Source organism: Opisthorchis viverrini (assembly GCF_000715545.1).
Source record: "Opisthorchis viverrini unplaced genomic scaffold opera_v5_169, whole genome shotgun sequence".
NCBI classification, from domain to species: Eukaryota; Metazoa; Platyhelminthes; class Trematoda; order Opisthorchiida; family Opisthorchiidae; genus Opisthorchis; species Opisthorchis viverrini.
The window spans coordinates 579,910-605,205 of NW_008751824.1; the positions used below are offsets into that span (position 1 = coordinate 579,910).

The 25,296-nt window shown below is 41.9% G+C and overlaps 2 protein-coding genes across 2 annotated transcripts in view; one reads left to right on the top strand and one right to left on the bottom strand.

Moving 5' to 3' along the window:
* Window positions 1-25,296, bottom strand: part of T265_07356 (hypothetical protein) — a gene marked incomplete at both ends in the record, with an annotated part of 129,403 nt that overhangs the window by 87,756 nt on the left and 16,351 nt on the right. The gene's annotated exons all lie outside the window — the stretch shown is intronic.
* Window positions 1-25,296, top strand: part of T265_14270 (hypothetical protein) — a gene marked incomplete at both ends in the record, with an annotated part of 55,375 nt that overhangs the window by 10,631 nt on the left and 19,448 nt on the right. Inside the window, 4 exons of the mRNA XM_009172875.1 lie at window positions 1,150-1,205; window positions 19,195-19,376; window positions 21,782-21,900; window positions 23,487-23,651. Of these exons, the coding sequence (XP_009171139.1) occupies window positions 1,150-1,205; window positions 19,195-19,376; window positions 21,782-21,900; window positions 23,487-23,651 (522 nt within the window). The remainder of the gene's footprint in view (window positions 1-1,149; window positions 1,206-19,194; window positions 19,377-21,781; window positions 21,901-23,486; window positions 23,652-25,296) is intronic.

A 25,296-nucleotide genomic window follows, 5' to 3' on the forward strand; every position in this document is an offset into this window, starting at 1 on the left:
AAGATGAAGACTTTACACTCAGTTTTTGTGCAGTTGAAGGATCACCTTCTGGTTGGTAGGACTAGGAGCTGTGTGCACTTTACAAAGGCTTGTATAGGTCAGAGAGCCAGGGAATGACGCACCAGAATCGATGAGCATAAGAAGTGCATTAACACTCCACTGAAAGTCGTAGATAAATATCAGGCGATGGCAGGGTATGCACCAGACACTGAACACAGCATAAAATTAGAAAATGTGGACATTCTGAGCCGAGGACTAAGATTCACATAACAGTGACTTGTGGCTGAGGCAGTGAAAATCGCCAAGCATCTCAGCGTGGACAGAACAGAGGGCGTAGAACTGGCAAGCATGTAAAGAGCGGTTTTAAATCAGCCAAGATGACACAAGGCGATGTGCAGTTGTCAGCAAGATGGTCTGGGTCTAAAAGTACAAAATTCAATCAGGATAGCATCCAGCTAACCATACCACCCGGCAACCCAAAACAAATTGTCCCGGCACTCACCGACGAACACAGGCGAACAACCTTTGTAAATGGCCCCTAAAAGGAATATTCCATTAAGATGTCCTGGACCGGAAAAGCAAGGCCGCGAATCCAGTCATCTCCACCAACCAACAAACAAAAACGTCAAACCGACACCCAGTACTTATCAAGTCGGCTCATCATAAGAAATCTCTCGAACTGGTTCCCTTACTGTCTTAAAACCCGATCGACCTGGTTGCTTACTCACTTGGCCTAAGGAAGCTTTTGTGTCCAACGTTGAAACGTCGCCAGCAATAAATCCACCGATTGTATACCAAACCTCTAAAACGATGACTACCCAATCGGTCCGAAACATTTTCCAATTGATTGAAATCCAAAAAGTTATTCGCGATGCTGGTATTCTGCCTCTGCTCAAGTAGGTGCTCTGCGCACCAAGCAGTTTTGCTTTTTAATCGTCGTTCTTTTCGTTCTTGTGTTTCACTGCTTTGAGTTCAGCCTAAGGATAAAACATTTCTATCCCATCATGCACTCTCTCATGCAAGTCTGGTCTGAGCTCTAATCTGGAAGCCCATGAATCTTGGGCACATACCGAACAGGAACCTTTGGTTCAATATTCTCCGCTTTCATGCATCAATGTTTTTGAACAGTTGCCCATTTTCGATTTGTAGAGGCTAATCCGGAAAAGTTTAACAGCCGCCTGAAAAACAAAATGTTCTACGCAGGGGTAAGTACATTTATTACCTCAGCTAGAATAGAATACTGCAGTTTTTTTTTACTCCCTGTCTCTCCGTAGAAGAAATGATGTTTGATGTATTTCCAAGAACTACAAAGGCTGGCTGGAAAATTATTTGGGGAGTTACCGAGCTGGACCATATTCCGGTCGTTTGTAGCTTACTCTCATCAAGGGAATTTCGAAAGTGGATGCCCACTTCGGTAAATGTGAAAAATTACAACGAGATATTAACTTTTTCGATAGTTTGATGGCCCAAGAATGTTTAGTTGTTTTAGGGACTAGCTACTGGTTCTAAAATCAGGTTTGATGAATCCACGTTTATGGAATTTATTCGTCGTTCGTCATGAAACAATGGGTTTTGCTCTTATTTGGTCCATCCAGTGTATCCCTTTTGAATAGAATATCACTTTGGAACTTACCGTTTCTTTTAAATCATACGTCGAAAAACCAGATAACTACTCCTAAAAGCTTGCACTCTTCAAGGGGGATTTGATGGTTACCAAACTGTGAGCTAAAAGATTTTAGAGCATAAACGGAATAAGCAGTTGCGTCCCGCAAAGGGTAAATTTGGGCCAGAACATCGAGAGAGAAAACTCTGCTACAGGGTCTACATCAGGACAAAACACAGTGGATTGCACTCCCGCTACCGACCAAGTGTACAATACAAAACCCAACATTATACTGAGCTCACAATTTCGGGACCAACATATGCTCATCACATAAATTTCCACATTCACATCCTAAGACAGTATTCTAAGTGTTTATTGTATATTTGTTTGCCATTTTCATGCACTGTAAGACATGTGAAGCAGTGGCCATTGCTGTTATTCTGGTTTCATTCCATTCCTCACTTTGAAAAACGCACGACAATCCAACAAAGAGTCAACCGCCTAGAGATTCACCACGAGGAAACCGTAGCAGTAAAAATGGATTGGTTTCGAGCTTAAATTATTTGAAAGAGAGAAACAGAAACTGGTGTTCATTCTCGAACCAGGTGAACAGTTATTCCAAATTTCAGATGCGGCCAGATCTGAAAATTTGCACTCGGTGAAATATAACATCTCCTGAATTTGTAAATGATAGTTCCTAGTGGTTCTGACGAAGACAAATTCCATTTAGGCCGTCAATATGGTTTGTCTCGTCTGGTAGGTCAACTCTGGAAAGCACAATAAGGGTTGCCACCCTGTGATTGTCTGGGCTAAAAATTTAGGGAGGGTGTAAAGACGGAAGGCGATATCTAATGTTCAGGAAATCCTGTTCTTAACAATTTTCTCCTCTAGGCATACCAGAGAGCCAAGCTTGAGCATTGTGTCTCAAAAGATTGTTGCGTCCACATTCCCCACGAAGTCCCTGCTTGTGCTTTGGTCACTCAGGTTCTGAAATGTCCGGCCTGCGGCGAGTAGTTTAGAATGAATGATACCAAAACAATACTGGTTCGTATTGATCCCAAGCTCAGTATAAACATGCTGAAAGGATGACAGAAAATTGCAGTCTAAAAACTGATGGGACGAACAACAGCGTGTCCCTATATTATATGTTTTTCCGTGTACATGTCGCTATGGATCTGACTAGCTGCGTGCATGATAGTGGTTTTTTGCTCTCCACACCACTAACAAGTACACTCGCTAGTCTCGACTCTCAGAAGTTAGAGGAACATTTGTCCCAGTTCAAGCTTTAAACGTCCCGTTTAGCAATTTCAGGTTGATAACCGAAATGTTGCATGCGGTGAGGGCCAGCCTTCAAGGGTTAAGCTCCTACTGAAGGTCAACTGCGTCCGTTCTACCCGTTACTCAGGCATATGACAAGTTCATGAATATGTTTATATATACATATATATATATATAATATGTACACCCATTTCACCATCAGCAGCATCATGATAGTCACCTCCACGGACAAGACTTAAAACTGGCGCTGTATTATGCAATAGCCCTTGCCATCCATTCTAATCAAGCATAGTTTTAAAAACAAATCATTGAGAGGTTAGTCCGCATCAGTTGTAAACAACCATTCGGATATTCTCCTCCAGGCGTAACACGCTTCTTACATGGTACAAGCTGAACCATTAGTCCTATCAGACTGGGATTTTCTGAATTTCCATCTTTTAGCATGTTTCTGGAATTAACAATGAATTTTTCCAATTAATACGTTCTATCCGTTTTTCTTCTTAGTGTGGAGGGAAAGATTTGATCCTTCGAAGTTGGCGTGACCTCTCGGAATACATCACTCTTGTCGTAAGTGGTCCGTTTCTTGCGTTCAAGCACTCAAAGACAACCATTGCTAGTCATTCAGGATGTTGACACTTTTCTTCAAAGCTACAAGTGTCACGACCACGGCCTTAGGCTAATGGGTCGGAAGATGCTAGTCTACCCGAATACTTACTGACTACTTCTGACTACTAACTCGGGAGCAGTCCCTAACTCTCTACAAGTCTGGTTCCAACTGCTCAGTGGCACGCCTGTTGTGGTAGACTTATAGAGTGGTGTCTCCAACCTATCTGAGCTTTTCTAGCAGCAAGAACTTCAAAGGAAAGATTTTCGATGAGTTTCACCTGTCTAGCTGACTTGGCCTTAAGTTTGCCCGATCTAAAAAACGAAGTTCACACTAGCCTTGGTCACTAAGTTAGGCTATTTAGGTCCAAAACATCATATATGCACGATGCGAATGTCGCTAGCGTGAACCAGACACAGGAAAGCTATCTATTCCTAATACAGAACACCAAGCGATTGTTTTTTCCACTTTACCGATGAAATGGCAACACAAAAACGTTGGGACTTTGGTGCTGCATATCATGATAACCTGTTCATTAGATAAGCGATTATTAGACTAGGGGTACATGGTTGATATATGCCATTGTTCGAAGTTTTCGTGGCATTTTGATCGACCGCGTTCCACGGAAGCAACACAGTAAATGAGCTAAAATACTTGTGTGCATGGTGAGACCACGAAGCAGAAACTCTACAAAATATTTTCAATAAATATCCAAAACACTGCATATCAGTGGCTTCTAATCGCGGACGTCGAATTTTCCAAAATTTATTGATTTTTGCACCCAGTCTTGGGTTGCCTTACTAGCATTTTACAGTCTGTCAGCACTCAACGCGATATTCCTTTTATAAAACCATAAGACCATAGCTTCTATAAGCAGATGACTTCGGTGGCATTTTTTTTAAATTATGTATCTTTTTTTGAATGAAAGATTAGAAGATCAATCGGATATGGTGTTTTGTTCACCGTGGTGGACAGTCCCTAACGTGGCTGAGCTTGTTCGTCATGGATGATATTCGCTGATTAGTAACCTCATTTAAACCGGTTCCATTCTGTGCATAGGTCAGAATTAAATTTATCTTCTCACCGCTAGAGTCAACAAATTGAGTACTCAAGTGAAATATCAACTTTCTACCAAGGAACTGTTGTCTGATGGCACACAGAGAAGCCTCACTTACCGCATGAGTAGAGCTATGATTCTAGCCTAATGGATGGAATGCTGTAAAAAAATACAGAAATCATATTCTACAGCTCTCGAATGGATTGCTAAAACGATGTCTCCTTGAAGTGTTAAAAAGTTTGGACCTTGAATTGTTAATAAAAAATTTTAAACGTTCAGACAGAATTTTGTCGTGTAAACCTGGACCACATCATGTTAAAGCTGAAAAACACTGCACAACACTCCCCCACAAGCCATTCATGTTCACTGGAGAGGAAGAACATTGAGAGAAAAAAGCGAAACACTGTAGCAGCATTTATTGCGTGGTTGAGCAGCTTATTATAGCACAACTCATCCTGGTTAAATTATCGAATTTGGGATGATTCCATGGAGAGATAGATTTCGGGCTTTCGCTTCATGTTTGTGAATTCATGACAGTAGCCGCTTCTGGAATGTAGCAAAGTGCTCAGATTGTGAACATTGAGGGGATACAGTGTAAGATGCTCAAGAAAGTTTCATATGGCCCGGTCACGTTAGGAGAAGCTGACATGACGCAGTGGGTTATTTGCATAGCGAATCGAAAGTCTGATTCTCAATGAAGAACAGTAACATGATGGTTTCAAAAACGTAGACTCAAGAGTCGTAGAGTCGGGAGCTAGAGTTTACTTTGTTAGCAAATGAAGTCGGCATCCCTATCACTAGTATCTTCGCGGGTAAAACATGTCTAACTCCCAACGTAAACTGCCGAACAAACAAGCTGAATTCGCTTTCATAAAAAACTGCCATTGCTTCAGATAATACGACATTAGGCATTTTGGCAACGGCTATTTTGTACGGCATTCAACTGAGTTGAACCTTAACTGGTATTATCTTGTTTTATTTCGGTGTGCTCGTCTCTCATAAGTTTGTAAAGATAGTTCAGCGGATTTTTTTCCGGGCCACAAAAGCCACCTTTCGGTCGGATAACGTTCTTCTTGGAGGGACCCACTTGTAGAATATTGTGCCATATGGTTCCACTATAATTAGATATGACTTTCGTTTCTGCAACACTGAACCGCGTTTGTCCGTTACATACAAGTACCGACGCGCATGACAAGGCCTCCTCCCATCCACTGCAGAATTAGTCCAGTAAATTTTATGAAGCGTCCTACACTGTCAGACGCCAGGACAAATCCGAAGTCATTGTAGTCAAGTGTCCGTCAGTGTTTTCCAGTTAACCAAACTGTCCCACGCAGTGCGTCAAAAAAGCATACCTTAGTAATAGGCTACAGTACAGTGAGTGTTTTGTTTTAAAAAAAAATAGAATTTGGTCAAAGGAAAATCTCTCTAAGAAGCGCATTTTCGAGGTTATTCACGTCTCCAAACCTCCATCATTAGTTTTGTGTGTAGGTGCAAGAAACCAAAACTTCAGAAATTGGTGGGATTGGCATAATTTTGCCATATCTTTGAAAGAATGTGGACTGATCTGACTGTTTAAACTACATCCAGACGATACCGCGCTCTCAGTATTCGCACAATGGAGTTAAATTTTCGAAAGTTATGACGTGTCCTCAATGGACTAAAGCAATCGGGCAATTGAGCTGAGACTACCAGCCTAAACTTTTAAGCCCCATTAAGGCATCCCGGGGTATCAGCGATGCTGGGAAATTATCTCACAGGACTTTTCATCCAGAGGCATGGTTGAACAATGAAATTTGGTGAACTGCAAAAATGTGAAGGTGGGTCAGGATGATTTTTGGTTTGAGCACACAAGCAACAAAATAAAACATTTTGTCGCAAGGAGTTGCAATCCATTCATCAAGGTTTTACAGCTCAGATCATTGTGCAGATAATGGGCACCACGATACCGAATTTCTTCGAAACAGCTATAGTTCAGTTGGATCGGATATGTCATCTCCAATTATGAGTTCTGTTGAAGGACAGGACAATTTGATAATCTTTTTATGATTGTACACAACTTTTGAAACAACTCTGGGACCGGAACGAGGCATATTACCAGTTTTAAGTCACCTGTAAGCATTAGCTCAGACCACTCAGTGGTAATCCTGGGGTTACTTCTATTACCCACTTGCATTTTTATTTAATTACTGAAGAGGCATAATTTTTTTCTCAGAAGACATTTTGATAGACCGACAGATGCGATTTTCTTTTGGTAGGTTTGTAAATTTCAAAAGAGGTTTTCAAGGCGTACCTGTTTTTGTCAGGAGGCCTCTACAGTAAGGAAAACTGCCTAGGTACTAGAACCGTCGGATTATTCCGTGGGTTTGGCATATTAGTCCATGTATTCCACATACTGGTCCAAATAATCTTAGTAGTTAATCCTAGTCCACCTCTCTTACAATGATGACGAGTTTCAACAGCGGTAAAAGCTTTTATGCATTTTTGGCGGTCGGCTTCATTATTTTGGTTTATTTATCTGAATAAGCTTTTGAAACAGAAAAACAGACTGGTGTAGCTCACAACTTCATTCCATTTCGCTGGATCCTTTTTACTCGTGAACAGCAGGAGGAGTTACAATGTTTGACGGGCAGCAACACCTGACCGCCTCTATTCAGATTTGGCGGCAACAGGTACACGATATCTTCCATCGGCCATTTTTAATTTCACCTTGAAGACTGCAGAAACGTTTTGGTGGACGTGTGTTTGCATTTAAGCAGACGAAAAGATACCTGTTTTTTATATTCGGTGACCATATTATTGTTAGAACAAACGATCGGTTGTGCTTGTCCAGATGATCTGTTTTGAACTGTCTGCGTTAGCTATAAGTCTGAGCAAGTCTGGACCACATGATGAATTACTAACACTCACCTATGCACCGTTTCTGAATAGTATGATATTTTTCTGTCAGAAATTTGGGTAATAGGATACGGAACAACTGTCGGGTTTTTCGACTATATAGCCTTAAACGTGCGCACTGCACTGCTGTGCGAACCATCAGCAGTATGCTCGGAAAGTTTAATTACAAAGCTGACTATTTGCCGCGTAGTGTTTCAATAAGAAACTGGTGCATCCGAAATTGGGGTTCATAATTTAGAACATCTTCATCTCTATAGAACACGAAGTGCACTCTTATTTTCCTAGACCCAAACCAAACGTCCTGCGGTACTTGACTTATCCGCATACCGATCTGATTGTTCTTCGATATGATAGACGGGCTGTGAGGACACACGCACTTAAGCGAATATACCTCATTGGAACAACTAACGAACGCACAATAAAACCAGCGCAACAGTCTATTTATTTTGTGCACGAGAAGGCCCGGTTATCATGCCCGAGGAAGGAGCTTGTGTGCATTGGTACTAGACCCCATAATAATAATAGATAACTAATCAGCTGTAACCCACATGCTGTGTCTAGTTGCCACGGTACCCGAAGGAAGCACGATGGGTTTCAAGATGCCCAAATTAGACAAAGGTAGTCAAGGTACTGATGTTAGATTCAAACCACAACCTCCCGCCCAGCGAATTTTCGCCCCCGACCACTGAGCTATCTGAAAGCTGAACATGAAACGTTGGCGTAAACATTTTCACTACGACGTAAAAGGCATAAATGACGGTGTTGCTACTGTCCAGGGCAGTCTTTCGAAGCACTCAGACAATTGTGAATCCCGGAAATTCGCCCCACTGGAGCTAATGTCGTCCAAACCCCAACTGTCTTGGACGATATATATGAAAATCAGTAATCCCGTTTTTTTTAACTTTGTTTTTTCAATTCAGCTGACTGTGCTTGACATCTGATCTAGTAGTATGAATAAGCTTCGTGCACATAAATTTTTGAGGTTGTGCAATAGCCACGTCTACGTCAGGCTAAAGAGAGGGACACCAAAGCCCTGAGATAATCGGCCTCTCACCTTCACTAACTGTGTAGGTCTCAACATTTAAGACCCTCATGCTTTTTCGATAAAATTCAGTCTCCCCAGATGATTCGGGTCAGAAACTCGTGTAGCGTAGAGGGCATCGGTCATGCCCTAAACAGCTGAAACACTTCTTTATGCTGAAATTCTAGTAGACTGCACTGCATCGTTAGTGGTAAAGTAACAACCTATTTACCTGTTTTCATATCTACTTTTTGTATTCAGCTCTTTAAAAAGGCTACCCATGAGGTACTTTGGTGTAATTGTTGTATGCCGTGTGACGTAGTTGCCTAATCGCGGCGGTTGATGACTGTTAATAACAGATTCATTATTGCCTAACCACCTGAATATTATCTGATAATCTGGTCAGTAAAAATAATCTTAGGCCGGGACATACTGTCCTCACCAAAAATGCCCGTCTTATAAATAGAATTCTACGGCCTAACCAACTCAAGGAAATTCTCCAACGGAAATGGTTGATCTGAAAATTTGAATAGGCCGATCCTATTTAAGTCGCGAAAAATATTTAAAGACGTGCAGTAGTAGAAGGTCTTGAGGTCAAAACTCTTTGAAGTTTCATGGGATGCGCACTGCTTATGATTCCCAATAAATGAATCAGGTCTGCAATACTTCTGGGTTCTTCTATAGAGTAGCTTCCCTTACTGGATAAGATACACAGTGACACGTTATAGTATATTTATTACACGAATGAGATTTTCAGTATCAGGGATGTTTTGTAGAGGTCACAAATTATGTTTAGAGTACCTTGGTGTAACCAGCAATTTACTCCCCTAGTGCACACAAATATGCATGCGGTTCATTCTGGTCACTTCCGTTCTCCTTAGGAAACGCCCTCATTGACGTGACATTTCCATTTCCCCCTAAAGCCTTTTATAAGGCGAGGAGTACCGTACTGACTTGTAATTTCCCGATATAAAGTCAGGTACAACTTTTAAATAATTTGAAAAGGAAACATAAAAATGCTCTCCCACAAGTCATTTTCCGTAATGCCTTATTTTTTACCTTCATTATAGTAATCAGGTCTGCCATTTTCGGAGCCGAATTTGCAACCACCCAACCAGAAAACCTACAGAGCTGTCTCGAAATTCATCCTCCTTCTTTCAATTTATTTCGTCCAAAGGCATTTTCTCCGTCAGTTTCCTTCAATCTGCGCCACAACAAATCCTATTGAGAGTTCATGTTTTGTCTTTAACAGAAAACTAGACGGCCAAAGTAGTCCATTGCTCACTCGTGTGTGTGCGAGAGTAGTCAGAGTCGCGTGTGAATAATTCATGTATATCGACAAATACACTCACTTGCGATTTTGGTTTTCACAATTTGGTTTTCACGGAAGATTGAATTGAATCTCTCGTTTCTGACGCTCTTTCACTGAATGTACTGCACAAAAGCCAACTCATGTTTCACCTGGTACGATATAAGAGATGTCGCAACATATTTTCATGAAGAAAACTACTCACAAGGTTGTTGCAAACTCTTCGACAGCCTACGACCGGGTTTTTCCCTTCCTGGGGCTCATCAGGTAGACGCAGTTCGCAAGTTTCCGTCAACCTTATGTTCTACTCGAACCTACCCGGTGTACATATTCCAGGCAGCAAAACAATTGATAGGTTTCTTGTTTTGTGTTTTTTTAAATAACACATTTGATAAGTACTTCCGCAAGCACTCAGAATGGAATTTGAGCTCACTACATTTGATTTACGATTTTTGGCCAAAACCATTCAACACAGTTTTGAACTGAACCATTTTTTGCCTTGGTTTGTCGGTGGATGGCGTTTAAAAGTGGTAAAACTTTGGATAAACAAGACCATATAGTACTGTCACCCAGAAAGAGTGGAACCTGGAAGAATCCGACCTCATCGTTTCATGATTTGCTCACCATCGCAACTTACGCGTTTTCCGTTATTCTTCACAGTGCGACGGAAAAGATCTCACTCCACTAATACGAAGTCTTCGCCCTCATGCGATTTTATTCCTGAATATACCAAGGTAGGTGCAGCCGAATACTTTTCGGGCTTTTAAAGCAAACGCATCTTTATAAAATGATTGAACCTTTTTTCCACCTCTTATTATTTCAGCTTTTGCTTGTTTTGTTCCCGTTTGTTAGTTTATTCAATCGTATACTGGTTAGTTTATGACATAACCTAACTGACATACTGTTTTTCTATTCTAAAGTCAGATTTCGTCTAGACATTATGTATCAGCCCATTGTGTTCACCAAACGTCACAGAATACAAGGCGTGATTATGGGCATTTTAATTTGCCGAATTATGGTGTAAGTTGAGCATTGATTGCATCCGGTTGTGCAACTACCTTCCACGTGGTTACTGTTTGTCAGACTGGCCAGACCGGTGGAGTTCATTTTGTTCAGTTGCCATCACGTGATTTGTCAATTTCCGTTAACTGGTTGTCCAACAGTGAACGGTGCAACTGCCATCGTGAGCAAGAGGGTGGATTACCCGGTCCATTAGACATCCAACCGAAATCAGTCTTGGGAAACACGTGATAAGTCCCAAACCCAGTTTACCACCTGATCGCCCAGCGAAACTGGTTTGCGCGTCGTTGCGTTCAAACAACTGACAAGACCATGATAACCTCTCTTTCTGTGGTGCTGATTGCAACCTATATTCCATGTAGTGCTGATGATGAGGGCGACGTAAATCACAATAGCATTGTTCTAAAAGTGTGCCGACATAAACTATGTCTGGCTCACTTTTTAGACACCATATACCACATGAACTAATGTTTAACAGTTCCACGTTTGAATGTATAGAAAAAAGAAAGTCAAAAGCCCTGGCGATATCCTATTGAGGAGTGAAGCACGCACGATAGAAATCATGATGCACCAAAATTTGTGCCGTTGTTTTTTGTCTCTGTAAGCTACTATGAACAGTCGTATTAACCCCTTTCTCCCGCTTTTCTCAAAATCAAGAACTCGTAGATAGCAGTGTTGTTTTCCAGCGCTAAAATTGTGAAAACACCAACGTAAGTGAAAACGCGGTTACAAAACGCATCAACGATGTCGCATATATTTAGAGTCTATCTGATATGGACGAAATTATGACTTTCGTGGCAGCGGTCACAAGAACGAGTTGCCTAGCATAGGAGGATATACGCAGGTCGTTGCAAATAAACCCTACTCTACATTAATTCTTTTGTTACCCTGCATTTTTACAGATTTAGCTAATAATCGTCCAGCTGTAGCACCATTTCAGTGCCTAACTGCCATGCTACCAGAAGGAACCACGAGGGCCGAGACACTGCCAGGTGGCCCAAGCCTAGACAAGGGAAGTCGAGAGGCAGAGGTTGGGTTCGAACCAAAGACCTTCCGGTCAGTAAACTCACGCTCTAACCACTGAGTCATCTGGCCCTTCCGGTCGTAAACTCACGCTCTAACCACTGAGTCATCTGGCCCAAATTTAGCTAACTAATTTGCATATAAAGCAGAGGCGTAATTTGGACGGATTGGAATGAGGAATGGAGAAATATTTCGTGACCCCGATGTTTTAGCTGTTCCTGATTCAATAAGTTTATACGTCGGACAGGCTTGGTTCATATTTCTGCGCTTGGTGGTTGATTTCTGATGTGATGTGAATTCTTCTGACCAGTCATAAGTCGGTTAGCACCTGGTGGACTGCTATCAGTAAGTGAGTAGAAATTTTTCTACTAAATAACCTTTTTCGTTTCGAACAGGTAATAGATAGAGAATCACAAGGACAGAATAATTGCTGAAGGACTTTCAAGCAAGAGTGATATAAAATCGAACTCCATAAATCCCATAACCACCGACTGTCAAGATTTTTCTGCTTCCACGTTTACACCTGACTACAAAGTTTCGACAGGTGGGTCAATTGACTGACACACCCAGGACATGTAATCTGACCATGTCGCCAAACTCGTGTGAACACGTTCGTCTGCTCAGACATATTAATTCATGTATATTTAGCGTGCTTTGGTGGTGTGGTGGTACTCTCATTGACTAGCAAGTCAGATATCCGGGATTCGAACTTTGTGGGTGCCAATGGTCTACTAAGAGCTAGTTCCCTCCGCTTTGCGAACAAACAGATCTCTTCATACAAAAGTGACATGGATTCCACAGATCCTCAAATCAACAACGTCATCAGAAAACAATGTTTGGGTGCGTAGGTAAGACAAGCATGTCCCTACTAGTCAAGCTGTATGCACTGGGACCTAAATCATTGTACCTTATTTCGGTCAAAAGTAGCTGCTAGCATTACGGCGGAAGCTATGGGTAAAACCAGTTACCAATTAAAATATCGTCTAACTATGGGGGATTCTCACCAGCTGCAAAGTGTTTGGGGCCAAATTAGGCGCAAGGAGCATACATGTCACAGAGACTGACTGCAAGCAAACGACTATGCAGAGCAGTAGATTGGGGAGGTTGATCCAAGCCAGCTTATTTGGGTTGTGTTATGGTGCACTTTCAAATAGTCAACTGTCGATTGGACGCCTGTTTGATACCCTGCTAGAAAATACTTCGAAATAAATTCTTTCGTGTTTTGGCTTCAGGCCATCTAACTACTAGGTATACGCACCTATTATGTAACCATGCCTCACATAATTCCTATTTTCGGACAAAAGATGTGCACCAGGAAACCTGGGGAAAGTTCTTCTTCATGATATCAGTGCACATTTATATCTTGTGTGTAGTCGCAGCAACTCAGGGTAGTGGGAGATTTATCTTCAGTTCTCTGTCATCAGAGGTGTTTCCCCCTATGCAAAAGCCACCGGAATCCCGTACAAAATGGCAACCCATCCACTCAATGAAGAAAATCGCTCATGGTTAAAGGCTACTTTTCACTGCCTCAGCTACCTGAGTTTTCGTCCTTTTTCCGGAAAACCTGTGGCAAATCTGTTTAATCAGAGGCCTCCATTTATGCTCCTCGACGATAAAAGTTTGCGATTCTTGATAGAATTCTGATGATAGACACCTTCCAGTTATAGAAATCAACACACAAAACGCAAACTAATTGCCGTGGTCTCTTTCATGGATATCCTGTTTGCAGTGCCGGATAAGCGTTTTAATGTGCCTGAACATTGTCGCGAACGTTTTATATGATCCGTTTCCCATAACAAGTGGTCAGTCGAGTGGAAAATCCCTTGAGCTACAAGGATGTATAAGAAAACTCTTGGACGGTTCACTGCTAGCTTCTCTTCCTTTCAGGTGCATCAAATAGGTGAAGTTTTTTCAACTATATTTCGTATTTGGACACCAGCTTGTGTATGTTAAGAGCTGAAAACTATTCGACAAACTAAGATGGTGTGATTGTAGAGCCCACCTTAATATCCAGTTCACAGGCATTCTTCAAAGAGTTTTCATCAACTGTGTAAGTAGTATCCTATCTAGGAAAANATATATATATATGTATATATATATATAGATTAATTTGAGTCGAAATTCAATACTATCCCAGTTCGTAAACGAGTGTTGAAGATTGCATACGTGTCCTTCCTCTTATTTAGCGACTTAATTCAAACGCTCAAAGGTTTCCATTTCCCACATTAGATTCAATTATACCGTTACACCTACGTGCATGTTTTGATACGGATAAGTCTCCATTGACTCACCTAATTTAAGACTAACGATCTTGTGTGTTATTACCCACTTGCCCTCCTTTTTATATACTTGCGTGCAACATGCGCACGTATCGTTCGTAATCCAAGTTATTTATAGATTTCTGCTTCACGTGAGGTTGCTTCTTCCTTTCCGGTTGATACCATCTCCAACTAGCTTAGTGACATCCATCAAAACGTCCCTCTGGAGCGTTCGAGTACTAACTTATAGGGAGTTTAAATGCGAATGTAATAAATTCATACCGAGATGTGTGATTATTGCTTAGTTGTGCACGCTATCCGTTCGTTTCAAAAGGGATCTAATAGTGAAGAGTTTTATTGGTTCTGGTATGAGCTATGAGCGAGTTCAACTGTCTTCTTACTGCTCAATAGTTGTAAAAGGTATTAAACGTGACGTAGAAACTACTGATAAAATAACTTTCGGGGAGCTGTCACGCCTCATGTGTGGCAAGCCTCTATCTTCGAGATCGTAGTCAAGGGCTTTATTCAGCATTGCGTTTCGAGTTTTAAAAAAGCTGTCAAAAATGTCTCTCTTTAAATTTCATCGGTATCAGATCAAACTGGTTTTCCCGTGTCTATATTGAGCTGGGCTGAACTCAACAGAAAATTATTTCACTTTTCGCTTTTTATCCACGTAATGGCCATGCAACTGATAAACGTACCAAGGAAACTCGAGTTTTCACTTTCTCGCTCAAAATTTCATGTCTTCCTCGTATTTATGTCTATTAATTCAGTCGAGTGAAAGGTCCTTAAATTCTTCTGTCGCCGTTTGCCAAATGTAAATGCTATAATGTTGCCAGTTTATGTGTCGCAGATATATTTGTTGTTCAGGCATGTTAAGATCATAAAGTTGTATGATATAATTACCACTACGTGATCCCACCGAGAGATGAATCGTGTTCAAACAATTTTATTACATGAACAATGAGGGACGATACCAATGAAGAATGGTTCAGCAAGGAAAAAGCGATGTATGTTTGTCTGAATGAATAATGTGATCAACACTACTTTCCTCCTGCGCCAACAACTGGAGAGACCGAAAATCATATCGCTCCCACAGGTCAGAGGCCTGGAAAACAAACGGAATACACAGTTTAATGGAACCAAGGGTTTTGGTGTCTGCGAACGATTTCTTTGGACCCCATTCAATCGCCTTATAGTTGAAAGTCAAAAAAGATTTGATTTCGAGTCTCTTTGGTAGACAGGTGACAGCAACAAACGTAACTTTGGCAAACTTGTGCGCAGCATTGTCCAGTCAATCAGTCTAACTATCCAGACATATGTACTTACTTTTAAGGCCACTTGACTTGATTGTCCAGGCTGTTGGCTGGTCTCACATCTGAAGCCATATTTCTCCACATCATATCTACTGAGCTCAACGAAGCTTCTGATGGTGAAAATCTCGTGCCGGCTGAGTTCCTAATCTCTCTAAGACTCTTAGGACTGTATGGTATATATATATATCAACGCCTGACAACAGCGTTTTTAGTCTTACATTTTTCCCATAATGCCTGAATATGGGGCAAGTGTATAGTTTCATATTTCTACTTCAGCAGATTGATAGACCCGGTCGCTAGTGTGCTGACGCGTCACTGTCAAAAATGTCGTTGAGCTCAGGATCGGTTTTGCCATTTTGGATTGCTTGTGAATTTCCGCAAATATACGATACGTGTCCCGTTGCGAGGAGAAATCAAGATGGATATAATTCTGGCCTCTCCTGGAGCTTTGCCCTCTTCGTAGGGTCAGGGTGTGAATTCATAATCTATGTATCAGGTCGTTTGCTTCTGTAAAACAGTCTTTTGGCCATCCCCAAATGTTTGCTTCAATTTGTTTGAATGCAATGCTATTTGTACGGAAAATTATTGTATCACGATGACGAAAACAAGCGAAATCCCGTGTAATTATGCTAAGCATTACTTTGAAACCAGGTATTTGCTTCAGTTATAGTTTCAAGTATTTGAGGTGTCACATCTCAAATGGCGTAGATTGAAACTCGTCCTTATCCTGTCTTCAGAAATAAACTTCTATTTGCGCCTTGGCCATGCAGTGGCAAACTAGGGGGACACCAAAAATGTGTCTAAAGCCGAGTGATCAGTTGTATCCTGTCGCCATTAGCGGACGGTACATCATTTCTTAAAACCGGCCCTAAACATGTGAATGTGACAGAATAAGCAATCAACACATGATCCAAATACATTGAGGGGTACCGTTCAGCTTTAGCACCCTTCCTGTGCCCATCTCTTATGTCCAAGCAAGTGAACACGAGCGCTAGGATACAGCTAAGTTGCCAAGGTTTAGACAGAGCCAGTCGAGATGCTAAGGCCGGATTCAAACCATGGACCTTCCGGTCCGCAAGCTGGTGCCTTAAACACGAAGCTCTCCAGAGCTCGGAGAATGATAGCTAAGAAGGATAAACTTAGGCTCGATGCTGTTCTTTGCAAAATGCGGTGAACATCGGTATTTGCCGATCTACCAAGGTATCTCAATCCGATTGAGCACCATCGATATACACTAGCATACTGACTGTAGAGATGTGAAGACGCGTGTGACTTCAGAACTGAGCGGTTGGGCAACTCTAAAACAAGAATGGAGTAGTACCTCATGATTTGTCATCCGATGCCCAATAAAAGCATAGTGAAATGAGCCGGGCTGAAATGGCTGAAATACATCATTGAAAACTACCCTAAAATTTTGTCCTGCCCTTTTTCGTTTTGTTGTAGTTTTGCGCGAGTTTGATGCAAGCTTATTTCTGTAGATTCCGAGTTGTTCCTTCTACTGGCTGGAAATTGTTCTGTGCATCAGCAGTAGACCTACAACAATTGTGTTGGTCCTATGGCTTTAGCGGATGAGCCGGTAGAACACCACTTGGACCTTATATTTCCTTCGATTTGTTGAGTACTTTGGGATTCAGGTTCGTAGAACGCCCCTGTCTTTCCTCTAAAGCATTACATATATTAAAGCCACCCAATATTTTTATTCTGACCTATTAAGATATGGTTCAGGGACATTGCCGTGGGGGACTGTACCACTCAACGCCGGTTTCGAACCCCAGCAGATTGATGATGGACTGTTAGAGGTGATTGGTCTGTCCTCCAATTCATTGGTAAGTATACTATTTCCTTTACACTCTCTAAGTAAGTGGATAGTTTTTTTCTGTAAATGTGCTATCTGTGTCTGATATTCATGAGCCTTCACTATGGACAACCCAGTAGATGGTGTGATTGGAATAAATATTCTAGTGGCTTCTCCTGCTTTTCGCCAACCACCGAATTCCACATGGCACTGTTGACCCACTGATGGTTTTCTAGACCTGGATTCTCCAAAGACCAACATAAGGACAGTGCATCTGTTGAGCCCTGTTTATCGCAAGGATGCAAACTGACGCGTTACAGCCCGAGTTGAAATGAGAACTGTCCCATTATTAGCTTGCATAGGATAACGTATTTATGGGTTCAGCTGTCAAAAACTCACTGCGATTCAAGTCATTTCAAGTCACTTCACTTTATCCGATATAAATTGTGCACCAATGGTTCACTGGCACTAGCCGATACGGTTTCGGTCACCGGAAGATGTGAGGTCCAAGGAGGTAAGGCCGAACATGGGAAGTGATGGCGCACTAATCACCTCTAAATTGAGCGTGCTTCGTTCCTCGGATGGAGAAGTCAAGAAGTGACACATCAGTGGTTACAGACATCGTCGGATGTGACCCAGTGGCGCCCCTAATTGCGCGCATGCCTTCAATGCATAGCTCCCCTCCCAATCTCCCTAGTTAGAAGTCCTTCAGCAACCCTGTATTTACGCGTCAATTATACCAGCTACCGCTATCTACTCCAACTCCCCGAATCATCAGTGAACAAAACTGTGGCAATTGTGACCATTGTACGGCAAGCACGCGGTTTTTTACACCAGATGATAATGATGGTGTGGCTGTTGGCTTTCAACTATTTCTTTGGCTCTCCAAATGTTTCCGATGAACTCACAATAAATAGAAAGTCGGGAACTCCGTAACATGCAGAAGCAGCTTATTATTCTGCCGCTCCCTCTACTAGGGCAAGTAGATTTTTGCCTGTTACCTGATAATCTGTATTAGCATCCACACTTTTCGAATGCTGTACTTAACAGGCAGGCCACTGCTTTGCGGTATTTCTTTATCAGAGTTCACTATGACTACAAAACCAGTTTGAGGGACTGCAATAGTTTGCGCTTTCTCCACAGCTGCATTTGATTGGTCATGCCGAAAAAGGGAACTCATATCCCAATAATGTTCCGACTTACCAATTCATTGTCGGGAGGCGATCTCAACATATCCGTCGTTAACATCCTACTAAGTGGCAACTAACTGCTGTATGACCAGTAGAAAATAATGCCTTAGTAGAAGGCAGTGAAAGGGCAATGTTGCAGTCCTAATACAGAAGTAAACCATGCTTTTAAGGAAGACTTTAGGAAACTACGTGGCTTAACTTTTGAATTGCGATGAAATCAAGACATCTGAGCCATCCGCTTTAGCAAGACATCATATGTGAACCACTCTCAGTAATTCATATCTAGTCAGCCTGAGATACAGAATCAGTTACCAAATGAAAGACCGTTTATGCGAAAACATGCCTGATTTCGAACTGCAGGAAAATAATTGGTGGTTGCTCGACTTGAAAAAGTGCTTAACCCGATATACTTTGCGGAATAGTGACGTAACCTTCAATCGTCGCTTGTGTCTAATTTTAACGCTGATGTGGTTAGAGGGTAATGTCTTCGCAGCAGTTTCTTGCTAGTTTCATTTCGGCAACCTAAAAGTGCCTCATTCGGGCTTCTTAAAAAGATAGAAAGTGCCAGTTTGTTTTTGCATCTCCGCGCAGTTTGATTGCCAATGCCAGAAAGGTCAAACGTTTTTTTCGTGTACATTAAATGCCATTTATTCTGCTTCCATTCCACCTCCCACTTTTTTATCCTGATAAGAAAAATTGCGATAGACCATCCATTCGACTTACGAAGGTTGGGACCCTGCAATATTTTGTGTTTGATGACCACCAGTGGCTGCTTTTAAATAACCATTTAACCTATTTATTGTTATCTGACAGGCTCTTCTCCAGGTCGGTGGTCATGGCGATCGTATTTGTCAGTGCCGTACGGTCACGCTGACTACCGATAAAGTGATCCCAATGCAAATGGACGGGGAACCCTGTCGCCTGTTACCGTCAAAAATTGAAATACGATGTTCACATCAAGCTCTGGTTGTGCAAAAGCCCGGCAGGCATTCCGGTACTTTGAGTCGGTGAGTAAACTTGACTTACAGAAAGTTGTGTCGATGCCAATCAGAATACCGCTTCGTAAACAGAAACAACAAGTCACTAAGTGCGGATAGTCCGCTTTCATGCTAGTCAATTTTCTCTGTTATGATGTGGTTCATCTTCTTAGACAGTGTGCAACGAATACTACTTACCTAGCTGCCACATAATCACAAAATTAGTTAGACCGGGTGAAAGAAGCGGTGGTTTCATCAACAAGCTTGCAAATAACCTTGTGTAACCAGACCCAACTATCCCAAACTAACTGAAACTGGCAGGATCAATTCTTTGTGTTTCCCCTATCCTTATAATTCGTTCTACAATAACTATTAGAGAGTTTCGGCAGAACTTTTGGAAATCTTAACCTTGTTTACACCTTTCCACCTCTTCCATTTACCATTCCTCCTCCCGCTCTGTTTCATCATTCTGGTAATGCTAATCACCACGCATTTGCTTCTGGATCATATACTACTCACTTTCGATTTATCACAAAAACTGATTGTACGGTTTGTCCACTGTGTCGCTTGTCATGTGTGCGTTTTGGTGCGCAATCAGTTGGTGCTTTGGATTAAGATGTGTCTAACTTGGTGATACACCGCTTTTTAACTTCGTCCGCCTACTGCCTGTGAGCTCTGTTTTCGAAAAACCACACCGGACCATTGTGCCAAACTAACTAATAGTATTCATGCAGATCGGCTGATTAAAACTGCGATGACCAACTCTTTCTGATATGTCAACTTAACAGTGAGCTATCAGTTCACGGTAACCTTTTTTCCAATTTTTCTGATCCATGTGGTCATTTTTCCGTTCCTCGTCTTCAATCGCTAGTTCGCGTCCATGGTCACAGGAGTTGCACGCACAGTACACCACGTGCTCAAGCTACCTAACTCGAATACACCCAAAACTTGGTGTGCCACGTCTCATAATAGCCGATATGTTGGTGGCTCTAGTGTAACCAGCTGAGTCTCCAAACCTCTAGAGTTTAAAGTATGAAAAATTCTGCTTTCTGTGGTTGCATGATGATTAAACTGGCTGGTTGACTGACTGACCGGCCGGCTGCCTGGCTGAAGTTGATTACACTAGGCTGCGCCTAAGTGGAATAGCAACAGAAAATATGGAAAAGGATATATTTTGCGCTTGCAATGAAGGCTGAAAATCTTTCTCATTCTTATTTAATTTTGTCGTTGGAGTCAGCGGTACGTTGCAGCCGGTCGAATGCTTGCAGTCTAGTCCTCATTGCACTCGATCTTACAACTTATAATTAGCAGCAACCGCGCCATTTTACCCTGGGTTCGGGCCATTCACATAAGCCCACCCACGCTAAAAATAAAAGCAAAACTGTATGCCTTTATTTTTCATTGAAACTATAAATTGTGTTCAAATCACGAGTCTCTGCTGACACTGGGACCTGCGACATGCATCGCAGCAGTTGGTCAGTATAAAATTCAGTCTTGAATGATTGTGCCAGATACAATAAAGCGTCACCAAACTTCAATCACACAGTTCATATATAGGATAATAACCAGTCAGCTGTAACACCCTTTCGGTGCCTAGCTGCCATGACATGCGAAGGAAGCACAAGGGCTGGGATACTGCCAGGTTGCCCAAGCCTAGACAGGGAAAGTCGAAAGGCAGAGGTCGGGCTTGAACCACAGACCTTCCGGTCAGTAATTTCACGCCTAACCGCGCCAACTGCGAGTTTATCACACTAGTGATCAGCACTTTTGTCGAACAGTGCAGTATGCAGCTTCCAACAGGAATACCAATGGTTCCGGTTTCCATAGAGTTTGATGGGGTTCACACTGCTGACGATTCTCGAAAATAATGAAACAGCTTTGAAGGCGATCTCTTCTTTATAGCCAAGTGGTATTTCACTTTCTGAATGCAAATACTGGATGACATTATTGCTCAACCCACGAAGTATATAGTGACAGTCGCCCGAAGTAATTTATGCAAAACTCTATTGGTAAAATGATGTAGTTGACTGCGAAAAAATTTGATTTGAATGTCGCCTTAAGGAAACACGAGATCGGTGAATAGATAGCCCGCGATTGCTTACAAGTACACGCAGTCTTATTCTTTCCACTGTCTAGGGTGCAGTCTATGTGAATTTTGTTATTTTCCGCCCACTAAACCTATTCACAGTTGAGCCAGATATACAAGTGAGTCGCTGCGTTCACCCAGCTCAGTTTGGTCACTGCTGTTTTCGTTCATTGTTGAGGTGTGCTATATGAACTCTGACCACTGATCAACCGTATTATTGTGTTCTGCTTTAGAGCTCACAAAAATGCTATATACATCCTCGGGTTCTACTCCTTTTGCACCTTGCTAATCCAACATACTTTGATGAGCTTAATACTTCCTCTGTTTTTCATCTGCTGAATGGGTTCAGCGACACTAGTGCTTACTTCGGTGGACAACGCACAGATCAAGTTCGCCTCAATATCTTTGTCATTTCACTGAGGGACTATGAGTATATTTCGGAAGATGCCTTGGCCCTCAGAGGAGCGGGTGAGTTCCACTCATTTTGCATAAAAAAAAGCCTTCCCATCCAATTCCCCTTACCTATCATACCTATGTTTAACTCAAGTTTGTGCGTACATTCTTTCACCTTTCACTTTATTATGTATTATCATTTGCACAATCATATAAGTACATGAAATGCTGGCAAGTGAAGAAAATCCACTTGAGAATTATAATTTCATTAACAGTTCAATAAAAACCTCGCTTGAATGAATCGCTTGGTCACAACCGGGGAGAAAGTGTTAGCAAGATGCGCCAGTAAAAACCTCAAATAGATAAGGTCTGATACCATGGGATCTTTGTCTAAGTTGTGATCGTTAAGAAAAGTTATTTTTCTTTAAAACGGCTCGCAAATACCAATTGTGGAGCTAAATGACAACTAGCCATAGTGAGAATAAACACACACAGCACATCACAAAATTCAAGAACCATGTGTAAACTATGGAACATCAATAATATATGTCATTAAAAAATAAATATCTTGACAACTAGTGGGTGAAAAGACAAGCGATCGACCGGTTACATTTCGAGACTTATGTAAATCATTTGTGAACACAAAGGGAACTCGTCAGTCAGAGAGGGAACAACTTTGCCTTCTCCCAAAGTAGGCTTTGTCGTCCTTAATGTAACCCCCTCCATTGTGAACCAATGGAAAAAGCAGAAGAAATTTCATCGTGGTCTGTCCGTAGTTCCCCCCCCCCCCCCCCCCCCCCACACACACAATCGAGTGAAACATACGAAATTAGTGCCGCGAGAGGCACGTGCCCGGGGAATGAAAGCTCCTGTTAGTTAACGCAGTAACAGCAATAGGCTATCGTGTCTAATCAATGAGGTTGTCTTACAAGCATATTTGCAACAAGGAAGGAATGGTTGTTTTCACCGTGCGCACGTACTAACACACACCGCCCAGTACCCCTCACATTGAGAATTTGGCCTCAAATCCCTTACCATCAAAATATGGGTGATCCTGATGACCAGCCCCCAGTATCCTTCAGAATCGGAAATGGTATCTTGTTCGAGCATCAACTCACCACCATCTGGCGACGTCTCATTTCTCTCAGCTCCCTTCACAATTATTATAAACAAATTGGCTAACTGTGACATACTCGAACATCTTGGATGCAACAAGCCCCGCAAAACCGGACACCACACAGTTTGTCATCTTTCACTTAAATCGATTAGTTATGTGGCCGTGACGGGTTTGCACAAATGAAAAAATGCAGGTGTGTGGGTTGTAGGATTTTCTTCAAGTGTCTTTGATTAATAATCCACAAAGTTTGACAGCTGCTGATTCAAATGCTGGCCCCAGATTTGCAAAGTCCCAAAGAGCTTTATAGGCTATCGTTCAAATTGTGATCTTTGGAGAAGTGTATCCGGTGTGTTGCCACTAATTCTACTAGGATTGATGAGTTTGGCTTAAGTTCCAGTCAATGTGAACGACACAAATGTCCACAAAGCTGACATCAGCTCTGAGTTCCGGAAGTTTATACTTCTAATAGGAATGTACATTATCCATTTGACTGTCACATCGTTCATTCCCTTTATTCCCCCCCCCCAAACTTCAATTTGTTCAGCCATCTTTTACGGATGTGTCTCAGTCAGCCCGCAGGAAAGCCTTTCGTCAGTCCGGAAATCGATCGTACAGCTAATCGGCTCTGGTGCTGCAGAGGCGTCCGCCGGAAACAAGGAAGAATCGACTCCAGGATTTCGGTTGTCCGACTCGTGGTTATTCGTTGATTGTAAGTATGGGCACTGGCAGCTTCAGACATCAATCACCGTTGGCCCGAAAGTCGCACCAGCAACCTTTCCTCATTGAATTAGTGTCCCATAACTGAGAAACAAACGCATTTAAAAAGATTTCACATTGAATTTTCCCAGGTAAACGTTGTGTCACAGTTAATTAACGCACCGAAATGTACATGTTCCTGGCGTAGACTTAAATCTCGATGTAGCTTGTTCTCCAAGCCAGTTCGCTGACAATTCTTTAGCGGATTCGATTTATAATTTGTGTATTCTGTATTCTAACCAGCCTCTAAATAATATTTTGTACCGGCTTTCTCCCGCTAGTCATGATTTTAAGATTTCGCAGGGTTCTCAGTCATTTGATTTTTTTAAAAAGACCAACAGGCCTGTGTTGTTCACCGTCCTTCCTAATAATATCCGCCTAATTCCCGAGCTTATAGTTGAAGTATTGTCAAATCCACATCAAGGATGAACATAAGTTAGAAGAAAATCCCTGACTATTCGCGAGTAATCATACTGTATTACACCTCCAGCGGTCGACATGAGCTGATCTTTTAACAGTAATCTTTACAACTACAATGGTTATCCGACCCCTGTGTAAAACCTGTCTTCGGGGAGGTCCCTCCGAGGGGGCACTACTGAGTACCATCGTAATCCGTCATCGCATTATTTTTACTAATTTATATCCACACAATTTACTTTGAAATATGATCTACAGTTAACTTGTAAGAAAATAATACCCTAATTTTCTCGGCACAACACAATGCACATAAGTTTGCTATGGAGGAGAATGCTGGTAGCTGAAGTAGAATAGTTTGTCATTGGTTTGTTCGCTGAACTGAGCAGTTTGATTGCAAACATTTCATCACCAATCGAGGTGACATCATCAATGTGTTGTTAGAGATCGTAGTGGAGCTTAGGGTTGGGTCGGTGGTTGGGCACGACCACCACACATAAGTTTGCCAGCCCAGCAGCGGTTCTTGTCTTCTCGGCACTTATCAGTTAGGTTCAGTCCCTAAGCTCCTGTATCGTAGTGGAGCGTAGGGTTGGGTCGGTGGTTGTGCACGACCACCACACATAAGTTTGCCAGCCCAGCAGCGGTTCTTGTCTTCTCGGCACTTATCAGTTAGGTTCAGTCCCTAAGCTCCTGTCAACTTTATGCTCTATTTTAGCCCAAATAATACGCGACTGACAAACCCCCAAATACAAACTAGTTTGGTGTTAAGGAGAGACTCAAATGAATCCCAGATGAGTCCCTCGAATATCATACCAATGAAATAGGAGACGGCATTTTGCAGCACCTGAGTCCCTCGAATGAATGAAATAGGAGACGGCATTTTGCAGCACATTCAAATGAAAAAAAACTTCAACTAGAGATTCAGTTGGCATCCAGTTGAGACTCCTGTTAGCACCAACTTACTCTTCAAATTTCGACGTTTTATTGGCAACTAATAGTCAATCCGCTCATGTTACCAACGGTCAATAAAAAAATTGCAGTGAGGCACTTTCTAAACCGACTGGATTTTTGGTTCCAATAACTGCGTCAAATAGTTTTTTTTCTGACGAAACTAATTGAAAGGATGGATGAAACATTCTCTTCTGAAGGCATACCAACTGGAAAATAGTTTGATCGCAATTTCG